At 35.0% G+C, this 14,136-nt stretch overlaps 1 protein-coding gene across 1 annotated transcript in view; it reads left to right on the top strand.

The window, feature by feature from the left end:
- Nucleotides 1-13,169, top strand: part of LOC144971286 (EF-hand domain-containing protein D2-like) — a 13,539-nt gene extending 370 nt beyond the window's left edge. The window contains exons 2-4 of the mRNA XM_078911900.1: nt 8,111-8,258; nt 10,457-10,594; nt 12,898-13,169. Of these exons, the coding sequence (XP_078768026.1) occupies nt 8,111-8,258; nt 10,457-10,594; nt 12,898-13,035 (424 nt within the window). The 3' untranslated portion in view covers nt 13,036-13,169. The remainder of the gene's footprint in view (nt 1-8,110; nt 8,259-10,456; nt 10,595-12,897) is intronic.
- The last annotated feature ends 967 nt before the right edge of the window (nt 13,170-14,136 follow it).

Raw genomic sequence — 14,136 nt, 5'->3', positions numbered from 1 at the left:
AGTATATTTAGTAGGCATTCATGTAGTATAGAGTCATTGAAAAAGGCTCATGCAGTTCCTCAGTTCCTCTTACTCACTCTTACTATCTCTAGTAAGTCAGAAGTAGGAGTTCAGGAGAAGTGATTCTATCTTGATAGATAGAACAGACTGCAGTACAGAAACTTCAAACGTCAAAATAGAGGGTCAAATTACAACATAGGTAATTCAAATGCATGGCAATTCAAATGTATCTTCCTCTGACGTCATCATATATAAATTTAGATACTTTAAAATCAAGGCCAAAAAGCAATTCAAAATTTTCAACAAAGAAATAGGATTTTAATTTTAAGTTTAAGTTTAAGTCCTTTGCTTGACAATGTATCTTTTCAAAACATGTTATCGTCTTCGGTCCAAAATCTGGGCTGCATAAAGATAAGTCACCTGCCATCATACACGAATCCCTGCATTGGTTACTTTTGTCATTCTTCCCATTTTCCCTTGATTCACTCAATCCTAGATAGTCCGTTTTCTTAGCGGCAAGTTCCGTGCGTTTTGTGCACTTTTTGTAACCAGCAAACTAAGTATACAAATTGGTGCAGAAAATTATGAAGATTCGAAAAATAGGTGGCTCCAAATACAAATTTTATTGAAAAGACCTTAAAATTCGTCGTAAAGTCTAGTGAAAACGCGCACTTTGTGACGTTTTGGCGCTCGATGACAAAAGTTAAAAAAAAAAACCATTCTCACCCATTAAGAACATCTTGATTCGTTTTTGATCGTGGAGATATTTTTGTTTTAGTTAATGTTTATCATTATTATTTACCAAAAATCTAGCTTTTAATTATTTTAAAACAATTTTTTTGTCTTCTGACCGCAGAAAAAAATTGTCTTTTTTTTTGCCCGTGCAACAAAACTATGAGTCATTAGGACGACCTAGCCTTTACTAAGTATGTACAAGGATGTCTTAGCGCCTGTAAACGAAAAAAAAAAACAACATGAAGAGACTAAAAAAATATTTAAATCAGTTAAAGAGGTTTCTTTCAACCAGTGTGTACAGTACAATAATGCTAATTCGAAATGCGGTTTTGTCATCTGTCACCGCCTCTCCCTTCGAGATAACGACAGCTCCATCTACCGACAATGGCATCATGTGTTGTCTAAAAAATGACTGAGAGAATGAGTTTTGTCTTTTTGAACGATGTCAACAAACTACAATTTTATTTTGTGCAATCGATATTCATTGAAAAGGTAAGGAACAATCTTTTTCATCTATTATAAATGTCTTATATCATCGTGATGTTATTTTACTTTATGCGCATGCTAGTGCGATAAGTATCGCGCAATGTATGACAAAAGAATTGAGTTGTGAAAAAAGAATTGGGTCAGATCAAAGCTGAGTCACAGTCATATCATTCTACACACACACAATAAGCCTCCTGGATGCAATAGATAGAGTAAGATTATGGCCCATGCTTGGATCTGAACATATTTTTCTATCTTTGTATAATATAAGTTACATGTGCTATGTCAGTACTAAATTTAGACCCTTTTAGATTCGATTCGATATAGATTAGCCTGTCGATGATTGATGATAGAATAACGGTGTTTATCATTACTGATGAAGGAGAGAAATATATAACTAATTTATTATTAACTCAGTTGATCAAAAAAGAAATCTCCACACATAATTCTGCAAATACACGCTAATATCCACACACATTGTTTTACCTTTTGCTTGTTCAAGTTTTTTTTAAACAGTGTATTGACTTGTTTGTTATATTTCTACTTGCCAGCCTCACAGTCCTTTGTTACCTTAAATTTAATAAGCATCATGCCTGGGGACCTCGTCAAATTGGAATGCTAGTTTGATTTGTTGAATAGTCAAGATTGCAAGGACTAAAGTTCCATTCTAACAGGTATTTGGAAGTATGTGTTCGTTGTGTGTGTGTGTGTTGTTGTTGTTGTTGTTGTTGTTTTGTTATTGTTGTTTTGCAGAGAATCTTACCACTGAGCTATCCAAGCCCCGTCAACTAATAATATGTGTTTAACCTTTCTCACGCAAACACACACACACACACACACACACACACACACACTCGCACGCACACAAACTTGTTCATTCTGTCAGCTCTCAAGCTACCCTATATCGCCTTAAGATGGTAACATTTTCTGTAACTTGATAAACTACGTAATTCACACTTTGTAGGAAATAATTTTAAATATTGTCTCTTGAGTATGTCATGGGGTTTTGTTTTATTTGTCTTTCTAGAATGCGCTGATATGGCAGGAGGAAAGAAGCGGCAGACATCCATTGTCGACTGTAAAAATCTGAACAAAGTTCCAAGACTCGATCAAGCTTCCCTGAAATTGACTGGTCGAAGTGCCTGTTTTGTCAAGAAACCATTGAAAATTCTCCTCTCACAAACCCTAAAAAAGCAACCAAGTTAAATTGTATTGAAGACACTTATGTTGCCATTTCTGAGGATATCAAACTTTTTCATGACTCTGGTAGATTGCCAATAGCATTGAAATTCAATATTAACCAACCTGTGAAATGTCTTGCTAATTTTTTGAGAGACAATGATGGACTTTACCATAAGAATTGCAGACACAGGTTTCATAAATCAAAACTCAAAAGGCTTGCAAAGAAGATAAATCAATGTAATAGTGAAGCAGTTGCAAGTCCTGATACAAGAGGCACATTAAACACATCACATGTAAGCAAACACTGCTTGTTTTGTAAGGGCTGTGAAGGGGAATTGACTGGGGTCCGGACTCTTGCTCTCTCACAAAAAGTCTACGAGGAAGCTGTCCTTCTTTCAGATACAAGTATTCTTAGAGTATTTGCGGAGGGTGATCTTATTGCGGTGGAAGCAAAGTATCATAAGCCTTGCCTTATACTGTTCCACAGAAGAGCAGACGATTTTAGATTTAAAAATACTTCAGACAACAAATATAAAACACACATTGCAGAATGCACACAGGATATTGTCAATTTTATTGATCAACAACAAGCTCGCACAGACACAAATGTTGTGTTTAAGCTGAATGATCTCTACAATTTACTTTTGTCAAAATTAAATGCCATAAATTTGTCGGATGTATATGTACATAAAACTAGATTCAAAGAAAATTTACTATCGAGAGTTCCTTCTTTAATGGAATACAGGGATGGGCGGGAAGTCTTGCTTACTTTCAAAGAGGGGAATATCATTTCACAAGCAGCTATTGCCGATTTAGATTCAAATGATGATCTTGCAATACAAAAAGCAGTTGATATTATAAGAGCAGAAATAAGAAATCATACATTCATATCACCCCTCAATATAGATCATGATAGCATTGTCAATAGTGTACCACACAAATTAGTGAAAATTGTGAATGGCATTTTAAGTGGTCAGTGTTCGCTAAGTTTAGGTCATCAGAATCGACATACCATGACAATTTCACAGCTTATCATGTTTAACCACAACAACAAAAGCCCGCAAAGTTCAGGTAGCAATAGAAAACAGTTGTCCAAGGAAACCCCAATCCCGTTTATTTAGGAGTCATGGTTTTTGCCAAAACCAGAAAGAAAGGTCTTATTGATAAACTGTCTGCTCTGGGTTTATCAATTTCCTATGCTAGGGTAAAAGATATTACAGCTGAAACTAGTAAAAGAATTTGTCAGTTCTATAAAGAGACAAGTATTGTCTGCCCTCCAAGAGCTCTCAAAAATACTTTTACAACAGCAGCAATCGATAACATAGATCACAACCCATCATCATCAACGTCATTTGAAAGTTTTCATGGGACGGGGATAAGCTTGATTCAGCACGTCGGTCAAGAAACAAACACAATCTGTCCAAATATATTTGAAAACGACATTGGAACAGAAGCAAAGGCCATCTTACCAGAAAGCTATACATCCATCCCACCGCTTTCAGAAGTAAAATGCTCAATACCATTGCCAAATGTAAACTTTGATGCGATGGCATACATTCCGAAAAGTGTCATTGTTTCAGAGTATGACTGGTTGACAGATTGTGAAATTCAAATGTTGAAAGATGAAGAGTTGAACACTTGGTCAGCTTTTAATTCAATGCAAACTTGTTCAACTGCTCATAGAAGTATTTCCTTTCTGCTTCCCCTTTTAAATCAAAGTATCCAGTCCTCAGCTACGGTCCGCCATTCTTTTGACATTGTCAAATCTGCTCTATCATTGATCAATCCATCACAGCTACCTGTCATTACAGCTGATCAACCAGTTTATGCTATAGCAAAACAAATTCAGTGGTTGATGCCTTCGAAGTATGGTGAAGACAAATTTATTATGATGATGGGTGGCCTCCATATTGAAATGTGTATCTTGAAAATACTTGGAACATGGTTGGAGGGAAGCGGCTGGGTAAATACTTTAGTTGCAGCTGACGTTGCATCTCAGGGGAAAGCTGAGTCATTTCTAGCTGGAAGTCATGTCAAGCGTTGTCGCTATGTTCACCAGGTCTCACTTTGTGCCATTTATCACCTAATGCTCCAATCCTGGAAATGTTCAGCCAATGAGGAAGAATCCTTGACGTCATGGCTCTGCAGACGGCGAAAGGAATCGGTACAGTGTGACTATTGGTACCAAGCGATGTGTCTCATGACCCTTCTTCTCACTTTTGTGCAAAGCATAAGATCTGCTAATTTCCTTTTGTTCAGGGAGTCAATACGTCAGATGTGTCCTTGGTTATTTGCATTGGACAGGACAAATTATGCACGTTGGGTTCCTGTGTTCCTTCATTCTCTTGATGTCCTTGAAACTATGCACCCTGCCATTTTCAAAGAATTCATGGATGGGCATTTTGTATCTGCAAAAACAAACAGAGCATTTTCCTGCATGTCTGATGATCAGCTACATGAGCAAAATAACAAACTGATCAAGTCAGATGGTGGAGCTATAGGTATTTTTGATAAAGAACCTGCTCTACTAAACTGGATGGTTGCAGGTCCCGAAATTGTATCTCTGACAGAAAGTTGTGAGAGAAATCTTGACATCATCAAGGTAATGGAAACTAACTGCCACAGTGAGGACACTCCTGCAAATAAGAGACGCTTCACAAAAAATGTTAAAGATTTTATTGGTCAAATGGAGACATTTGGAAACCCATTTGAGGAAGAAGAGGATAGACTAATAACATTACACACTCGCCAAGTAATGTCAAAGGAATCGGCCTTGTCTGTCAGGGATGCATACACAATTGGAAAGCAAAGCTTTCAGACTTATTATAAACAAAGGTTAAACACAATTGAATCCCCAATCCATGACCCTATTAAAAAAAATAATCTTCCTATCTTCCATGCAAGTCCCTCAAAGAAATCATCAAAACAGAAAGAGAAAATTGCATGTTTAAAGCAGGATTGTCATTTGTTCTCAAGACTGTTTATTTCTTGCCAGAACAGAGATGGAAATTTAGAAGAGTTTTTTGAACATGAAAACCACCCTTACCCACCTTCCCTGTCAGAATTCGGAAGGCTCCGTTCATGTCAAAAGTCTGACATTATTCAGTGTCTTCCTCAGTCAACAATTTTTGAGGACTGTCCTGATTCAGTTCAATTTTGTGTGTATGACGGAGCAGCTCTCATTCATATGCTCTCTCCTGGAGGAAACTGTAAAACCTTTGGAGAATATGCTTCTGGTGTATTTATTCATTATATAAACACCCAGTTGAAAAGATTTAATCGAGTGGACATTGTATTTGACGTCTACGTCAAAGATAGCATAAAATCTGCAACCAGAAACAAGAGGGGTGTCTCTTCAGAGCAGTTTGATGTGAAGGACTTAACTTCAATTCCTAGAAAACAATGGTCGTCATTTTTAAAAAATGATAACAACAAAGTACAACTGTTCTGTTTCTTATCCTCAAAAGTATCAACAATGAAAACACCAGGGAAGCTTGTTGTTTGCACTACAGGTGAGAACATTTCCACCTCTATTACAGACGTAGAACATTCATTGCAATCACTGTACCCTTGTACTCAAGAAGAGGCGGACACTAGAATGGCACTTCATTTAAAAAATGGAAGCGAGTGTCACTTCAATTCTGGGGTTACACGAACAGTTGACTCAGATGTGGTTATCATTCTGATATCACAGTTTGCGGCATTGGGAATGGAAAAGTTGTTTGTCAACTACGGTACAGGAAAACATAGAAGACTGATACCTATCCACTCAATTGTTGAATCCCTGGGTCCTGAAAAATCTCTGGCTATATCCTTCTTCCATGCCTTTACGGGGTGTGACAGTGTCAGCTCATTTGCAGGGAAGGGAAAGAAAATAGCATGGTCAGTTTGGGCTGCATTTGATGATGTAACAGAATCATTTAAAGCTCTTGCTAATCAACCCTCTAAGGAAGATATAGCCAGCCATTTCAACATCATCCAGAGATTTGTCTGTTTGTTGTTTGACAGAGCAACCAACTTATCTGCTGTCAATGAATGCCGGCGTGAACTTTTTACAAAAAAGTCACGCCTTCCAGACAATATGCCACCAACTCGTGAAGCTCTCAAACAGCATTTAAATCGAGCAGTTTACCAAGCTTGTTATGTATGGAAACGCTCTCTTGCTAAAGACCCTAGTCTTCCTTCCAAATCAGATTTTGGTTGGAACGAAGATGGGATGCCAAAGTGGTCCACTTTGACTGACCTTACACATGCCTCACAAAATCTGATTAAATGTAACTGTTCATCAAAGGGATGCTCCAAAAGATGCAATTGTGTTAAGGCATCTCTTCCATGTACTCTGTTATGTGCCTGCAATGGTCAATGTTCTAGAGACAATGATTGACTTTAAACACGTTTTTCAATTGTATGTTTTCAACAAACAATGGAATTTAAAAGGGATGTAAATCTATAATAATGCTGCTGTTAAATATGTACACAGAAAAAAAATGTTTTAAATGGTTCAATTCTTCATTGAATAAATATGTTTTGTACAATATATCTAAATTTAAACGTGTTATTTGCTATATGCTAGAAATACATTGTACTCTTATGTTTGAGAGTGATTGTACGTGTGTGTCGGGAGGAGAGGGGGTACTTGCCTTGGCAGTTGAATTGTCTATTATTGTTTTTTTTTAAATTAAATTAATATTGCTTGATTTTAGAGGATGTGAAGATTAAAAATGTTTTTGAAATGCATGGCATTTCAAATATATGTCAGATTCTAAACTATTTAAACAGTTTCTAGGAAGGAGATATATATTTTTTTTAATTTCCTGAAAAATCACAATTGAATTTCGTATTTTCTTATATATTTCAATAAAATTCAAATGGAAAAATAATTTGTGAGTCCAGAGTATGCAACGGAATAACAAAATATCCACATTGTTATAAAATATTAATAGAACTGTAAATTTTTGAGGAAAAAAATATTTTTTAAAAAAAAATGCATTTTGTCACCTTTCAAGGGCAATAACTCTTGGTTCCAGCTATTTTTCAACTTGGAGCCACCTATTTTCGAAATCCTCATAAAATTCTGCATTTTGTGTGAAAATTTCATGCTGGTTACACGATTTGCACAATTTTTCCATTAAGGGAACGGACTAAGAGATTTTTGCTACTTTGAATGAAATTGGATAAAAATGTATTTTAAAATGAGCATGTACATAGATAGTTTTGTTCAACTATCATTAACATGCAAAAACTAAAAACATTAGCTTTGATACTCCGCTACTACGATAATTTGTCTCAGAAAAATAATAAATAGGCATGGGGTAAAAGTAACTCGGGTAAACTACGGATATAGTCGGTCTTAGGGTTGAGTGAGTTAACGTGTGAAAGTGAAATATGTTCCTACACTGGCTTCCCAGTTACTGACGGCTTGTTTGATGGTGTTTTAACTTAAAATAGCAACTAACGAATTAGGATGACAAAAACCACTCTTTTTGACCCCTTTTAGACAAAGTTGAATTATCTTGGTTTTCACCATGGGAGCAGTATCGGTGTTGGAATTTTTCATTACTACTGTCTTGGTGAAACAGTAATATATTTCCTCAGTCTAGAGGTAATGTGAAATCAAAGGTAATTGGTAAATTGGACTTTTCTTTCTTTTTCTTTCTCAATTTGCCATAAAAAAGTTTTTGATTTTTCACCAAAATTATATATTCAGATATGATGTTGGAAAAGACAAGTTCATTGATCTTATGGAATTGAAGATGATGATGGAAAAACTTGGAGCACCTCAGACTCATGTATCATTGAAAGAAATGATCAAAGAAGTAGATGAAGATCTGGATAACATGATCAATTTTAGAGAGGTATGTCGTGATCTTCGCTTTCATCCTCATTTTCTCTGTTAAGTATGTAGCCATTTATAAGTATTAGTGTTAGCAGTCTTAAAGAGCCATAAGGCCAAAAGAGTCGGTTTAGCCTTAAACTTAAATGGACTGCATACTGCTATGATAATGATATTGAAGAATACAGTTTCTGTCATTTAGTTAAGATTGCACACTCTGTATTTTAAAAATTTGTGGCAGAATGATTGGTTGCTTTTCTTTTATAGGACACAAGTGGTTTTCTCACTGTATTTTGTTGGATTTATTTGATTCAGTTTATACCAATCTGTGCTGGGTGGACACAGAGGTCAGAAAAAATCCTTAACTCCACGCAAGACCTATACCAGTACCAGTCCCTTTGCATATGAGGCCATTGCTTTGTAAATAAGTTTTATTTTGAATCTCTGACTTAACATATGTACCGTATGTGCCTGTGTAAAGGATACGTAAAAAATGGAAGATACATCCCTGCTAAGGAACTATACATAAATTTAAAGAAATAATTATGAACATTTAAACAGTGCATTTAATTGGATTTACCACGGGCTTCACAATGTTTTATTTATTCCTCCAGCAAGCCAAATATGAAATCATATTTCCACTTCATACAGTATCAGTTGCCTGTTAGGTATTCTTTTTTACTAAAGCTCTAACAATGGTACTGCCTCTAGCCAGGAACACGTTTACACCTGAATTGAGTTGGGTAATGTGTATTGAGTGCCTTATCCAAGGACACAATGTCTGAACCAGAATTTTCCACGATCACTGTCACCCATCCAGCCACTGAAAGAAAAAAAAAAAGACAATTAATTGCCCTGAAATGTTTTGTTTGTCATGCTGTCAATAGTGTCATTTCTTGGCTATAGTGTGTTGATATCGATACAAAATGAATAGATGATGCTGAAAACTCATAACTGATAACATCATCCTATCCTCGTTATTTAAGCGGCATACTATTATGCAAATTTAATTACAGTAGCATGAAATTGGAGCAGACTTATTTACTCATTAATCTAACAAGCAATATCATTTCACTTAAATCATAACCTGATAGTAGTCTCTTGATATGCTAAATTTAGTCAGTTATAATGTGTTATGTAACCCACAGATAAGGATGGCTTCAAGCATCCTAATTTTGGTCAAAAGTTATGTTAAAAATGCTAGGATATATGATATCTAAATGAGAAGTAAATTATATTGAGCAATACTTTCTATATCTTTGTGATTTAACTTTTTAGTGTGTGATGATTATGCATTCTGAAGATCATGAGCTTCATGAGTTTTTTTGGGTTTTTTTTTTGAGATTTGTTATTCTTAGCTATGATAAATAGACTATCTATGTCACAAACATTGGTGATTGAGAAAAAAACTGAAGCAGTCATAACAAAAAAATAAATAGTAAAATAAAAATGATTCTTTTGGGCATGCCCTTAGGAATGTGATTTATTACTGCTTAAACCATCCAATAGATTTTCATTTTAGAGTTCTTATCATCCAAAGGCTTAAACTTAATGTGTCTTGAATATGATGAACACCTCAAATGCTTATCATCAATATCCCCACTCAGGCATGCATTTATCTCTTCCCAAAAGAAAGGCTTAAAATGAAAGGAGGAGTGCTTCGAATGATAAGCTAATGAAATGTTTGAGTTTTGAAGATGTTATTTATTGTATACTTTCTCAATGTGACATCAGCCATAATTCTGGATTATTAGTTAATTTGAGATACGACTTGGCCCCCACCAATCCACTGAAGTGCTACTTTGGCATTTGTATATATTTCATTTTAAAATGAGCTACTGACCGAGATGTGTATTAATGTGTTGTCGATTTTAAGTTTTGGAATATTAAGCATATACTTTGGTGAATCATATATGTGATCAAATGACTCCCTATTTTCATTAACTGATTTTATGGCTTTTTCCAGACTTCACAGGGGGTGCGGATAGCTCAAAAGTAGAGAACTTGCCTCACAAGATAGTAGACTTTTGATTCCGAGTGCTGTCGAGTTTGTTTTTTTTTCTGCCCTCCTAAGTGTTCGGTTACCTGTTAGATCTGATGGAAAGTGCCTAGCTTTATACCTGTGTCTTATCCAGGTGTTCTTTTTACTTTATATAATTGTCTCCATGTGATAATGCAAGACAAATGCAATGTTAATTCGATATAATTTTATATTCCCAGTTCTTACTGATATTTAGGAAGGCTGCAGCAGGAGAGCTAGAGGTTGACAGTGGCTTATATGAATTATACCAAAATCTTGATGAGATTGATGTAGACGCTGAGGGTGTGAAGGGAGCCAAGAACTTTTTCCAAGCAAAGGTGGCATTTTATAATGAACAGTCTTTTTTTTATTTTAAAATATATTTATATTACTTTTCACTCCACATTTTGGTTGTTGGATGATTGCTGGTGATAATGATTCTATTTAGCAACTTTTAGTAGCAATGACTATGAAAAATGTTTTTTTCTCTTTTTGAGGAAAATTTTTGTCTGAAATCAAAGCCCTATCTCCACTGAGTAAAAATGTTTTTGAATTTTGAAAATCCATTCATAAATAAACAAGCTATGCAGTTTCAAAGGTGTCATTATTTGGATGACCCGTAAAGAGGAAAAAAACGCGAAAATATGGGACGCTTTTTCAGCATTTTTTTTTACCTTTGGTTGTATCTTGCGTAATAAGTGGATTAAAATATTGAAATTTGGCAATCTTATGGCAAATTTGATAGAGAATATGATGAAAACATTAGAAGAGTTCTAACTTATATATATAAACACATACACACACACACACACACACAAGAGAGAGAGAGAGAGAGGAGAGAGAGAGAGAGAGAGAGAGAGAGAGAGAGAGAGAGAGAGAGAGAGAGAGAGAGAGGAGAGAGAGAGAGGAGAGAGAGAGAGGAGAGAGAGAGAGAGAGAGGAGAGAGAGATTGTGTACGTAAACAAAAGAAATATAGAAGGAAAAGAGAAATTAGACAAGGGGACAAAGGTTACTGATAGAACGTGACTTGGAACACAATAATTAAACCCATGCTGAGATTGTAGATCATATTGCAATCGAAAACTTTTAACATTATAATTTCTTAAATTCTTGTAAATTAAACAGTCAAATTATCAGCTGTTTATTGAACCCAAACGCAATGGCAGACGATAAACACCCCTCTGCCAGTGAGACCGCGCAGACATTTTGACTAATCATGAACTTTAAAATGAGGTCAACCAATCAGAAAGCGCTTTGCCACGACTCGCTCAGCCGCTGTTTGGTGCCAAATTGTTTTGAACTTGTGATTCGGGCTGTAGGGGGGCAAAATGGCTTTGTCTTTTACAAATGAAGAACAAATTAGGATGGTGTTTTGAAAAATACGGGAAAAGTACTCGTCATATTCATATGAAATTTTACAACCTAAAAGAAGAAATGTTCATGTATTACCTTGTCAGCGACAAAACCTACACGCCCGATAGTTTTAGAAATATTTTACTCCAAAGAGTAAAAATCTATTTTTAACGGTCTTCTGGTAATCGTACGAGTTTTGTCGCTTGACATAATCTAAAATGACCTTTTTTCTAACTGTGTGCCAACTTTCAGTCATATTCATCGATAAACAGCGTCGTAATTAATTTTTTAAAATAGCATATACCAAACGGCTTCGTCCCATATTTTGTCGCGAATTTGGGCACTTCGTGAGTGAAAAAGAGGCCCAAAGATTTGTGCGGGATAGTCATTGCTACTTTTAGTTTATTTTCATTTCAAGCAATTGATTAAAAATTTTGTATATTTCAAGCAATTAATTATCCCTCAGTTCAAGAACCAACGAGCGTATTGTTTTGTTTTTACATGACCTCTTTTTAATTAGTCTAGCATAATCACTCCAAGGAAGAAGCATGTGTGCACAGGGTGACTTATTAGTATGGATTGGCTGGTTATGCAGTCGATCTTCGGGATACAGAGCAGAAAGTACATTGCTTTTGTCTTCAAGAAAGCAGTATGGATTTTTACATCAAAAAGGTGGTTTACACTTGACATTACAAGACGTTACAATTCATATTGTTTTAATTTCACAACTATCTGATCTCAAGAGAAAAAAAATGACCTTCCATTGCCAGGTACGAAAGATAACCTGAAATATAAGACAGTCAAACAAAGCAACAAGATATGCAGCTTCACTCATTTTTGACATTTTTCATCTTTTGATTTAGTTTATTATATTTTCTTTTTCAAAAAAAAATTCTGTCCTCCTTTTATCCCCCGCCTTTTTTATTTATTGTTCTCTGCCCTTGTATCGAATGAATCTACTTTAATTTCGCCTTGCCCCTGCCTTGTATTTTTTTTTTTTATTGATAGGGAGACACCCTAATTGAAATGTGTACCCAGTCCTTTGAGTGTATCTGTTTTTAGGGTGCTGCAGTACATGACCTGGTTGGGACTATTGAGTCAAACTAAACAGACAGATAGGATTCTCATGGAATCTACTTATTTATGTACCTCTTATCAACTGTTAACACCTGCATCTTAGTTGTGTTACTATGTGGATAAGAATGTTTTGCTCATTAAGTTTCATAATTTAGGTTTTTGTCCGACCCATTTCTCTTAATGTGTTTTTGTGTTATTCTTTTCTCAACAGATAGAACAACAAACTAAAAGTAACAAATTTGAAGAAGAAATTCGACAGGAGCAAGAGGAAAAGAAGAAACAAGCAGAAGAGAAGAAAGAACGACAGAAAATGTTCAAAGAAAAGGCCAATATGTTTGAAACCAAGTAAAGTGAAGGATTTTGAATTTAGGTATTGTCTAGGTAGGATTATAAAAAATTAGAGCATCTTGTTTTTTTTTTTGTGTTTGTTTTTTTTTCTATTGAACAGTTCTTTGTACATCTTATAAAGTGATAATGACTAGAAGTCTATGGTGTAAAAATTCATGAAATAATTTATAAGCTTAACATTTTATGTTGATTGTTTACAAATAACTAAATAAATCAATTTGAATACACGTCTTATCAATAAAGCTGAACATTCCATGCTATAAATACACTGAAAGCATGTAATATACGGTTTGCAATGCGTTGTCACTGATTTGAAAGTTAAATGCTCTGTATAACGAGGCCAAGGATGTTTTTTTTTTAAAAATTGTTTTGCACTGGTGTCACCAACAAAGTTTGACATCTGACTTCATTAGCTACACTTTTTTTTATAAATGGCTGTTGAAGAAACTAGTTCAATTTAGTTTGCTTTTGACAAAGTACAACGTGTTCGACTGGAATCTTATATTGTGTATGTAATCAGAATGAAATTTAAAAATCGTTTTAAGTTGGGCAAACTTTTGAGTTATAGCATATGTGTGTGGGTGGGTTGGGAAGGGGGTATGTTAATTTTTTTTTTTTCTTTTTGGAATGTCTTAAGTAATTTGTTTAAACCAAACAACAACAAAAATGTCTATCTGTAGTTCAAATTTCATGTATTAATATACACTCTTGGCTGATGCAGAGGTATCAGGAATAACGGACAAATGAAAATTGAATGAAATTTCATATCAATAATGTGTATTTGATTGTCTTCAGTCTTGTTCAGAGTTATTTGTTTTTGGAAATAAATTAGTTTTAAATAGGCCTTATGCATATTGTTTTCGCATATATGTTTAGCTTTTTATATAATGCTTAAATTGTACTCAGACACTTGTATTAATTCCCCCCACCCACCACCCCCGATCGCTCAAATATACTTAATCAGATCAGTACTGTATCATCATAAAACATTGAGTTTTTTTCATTTTATCTTCTATCCCAATTTTAGTATATTTTACTCCTGTCTTAGTGCCTTTCAGTCCTTGTCCAGAAATAAGAAGACTTGGTTATCATAGATGCATAC

The sequence above is a fragment of the Berghia stephanieae genome, chromosome 4, assembly GCF_034508935.2.
Source record: "Berghia stephanieae isolate SIO BIC M18660-M18661 chromosome 4, UCSD_Bste_1.3, whole genome shotgun sequence".
NCBI classification, from domain to species: domain Eukaryota; kingdom Metazoa; phylum Mollusca; class Gastropoda; order Nudibranchia; family Aeolidiidae; genus Berghia; species Berghia stephanieae.
This window is presented reverse-complemented; position numbering and strand designations above follow the sequence as displayed.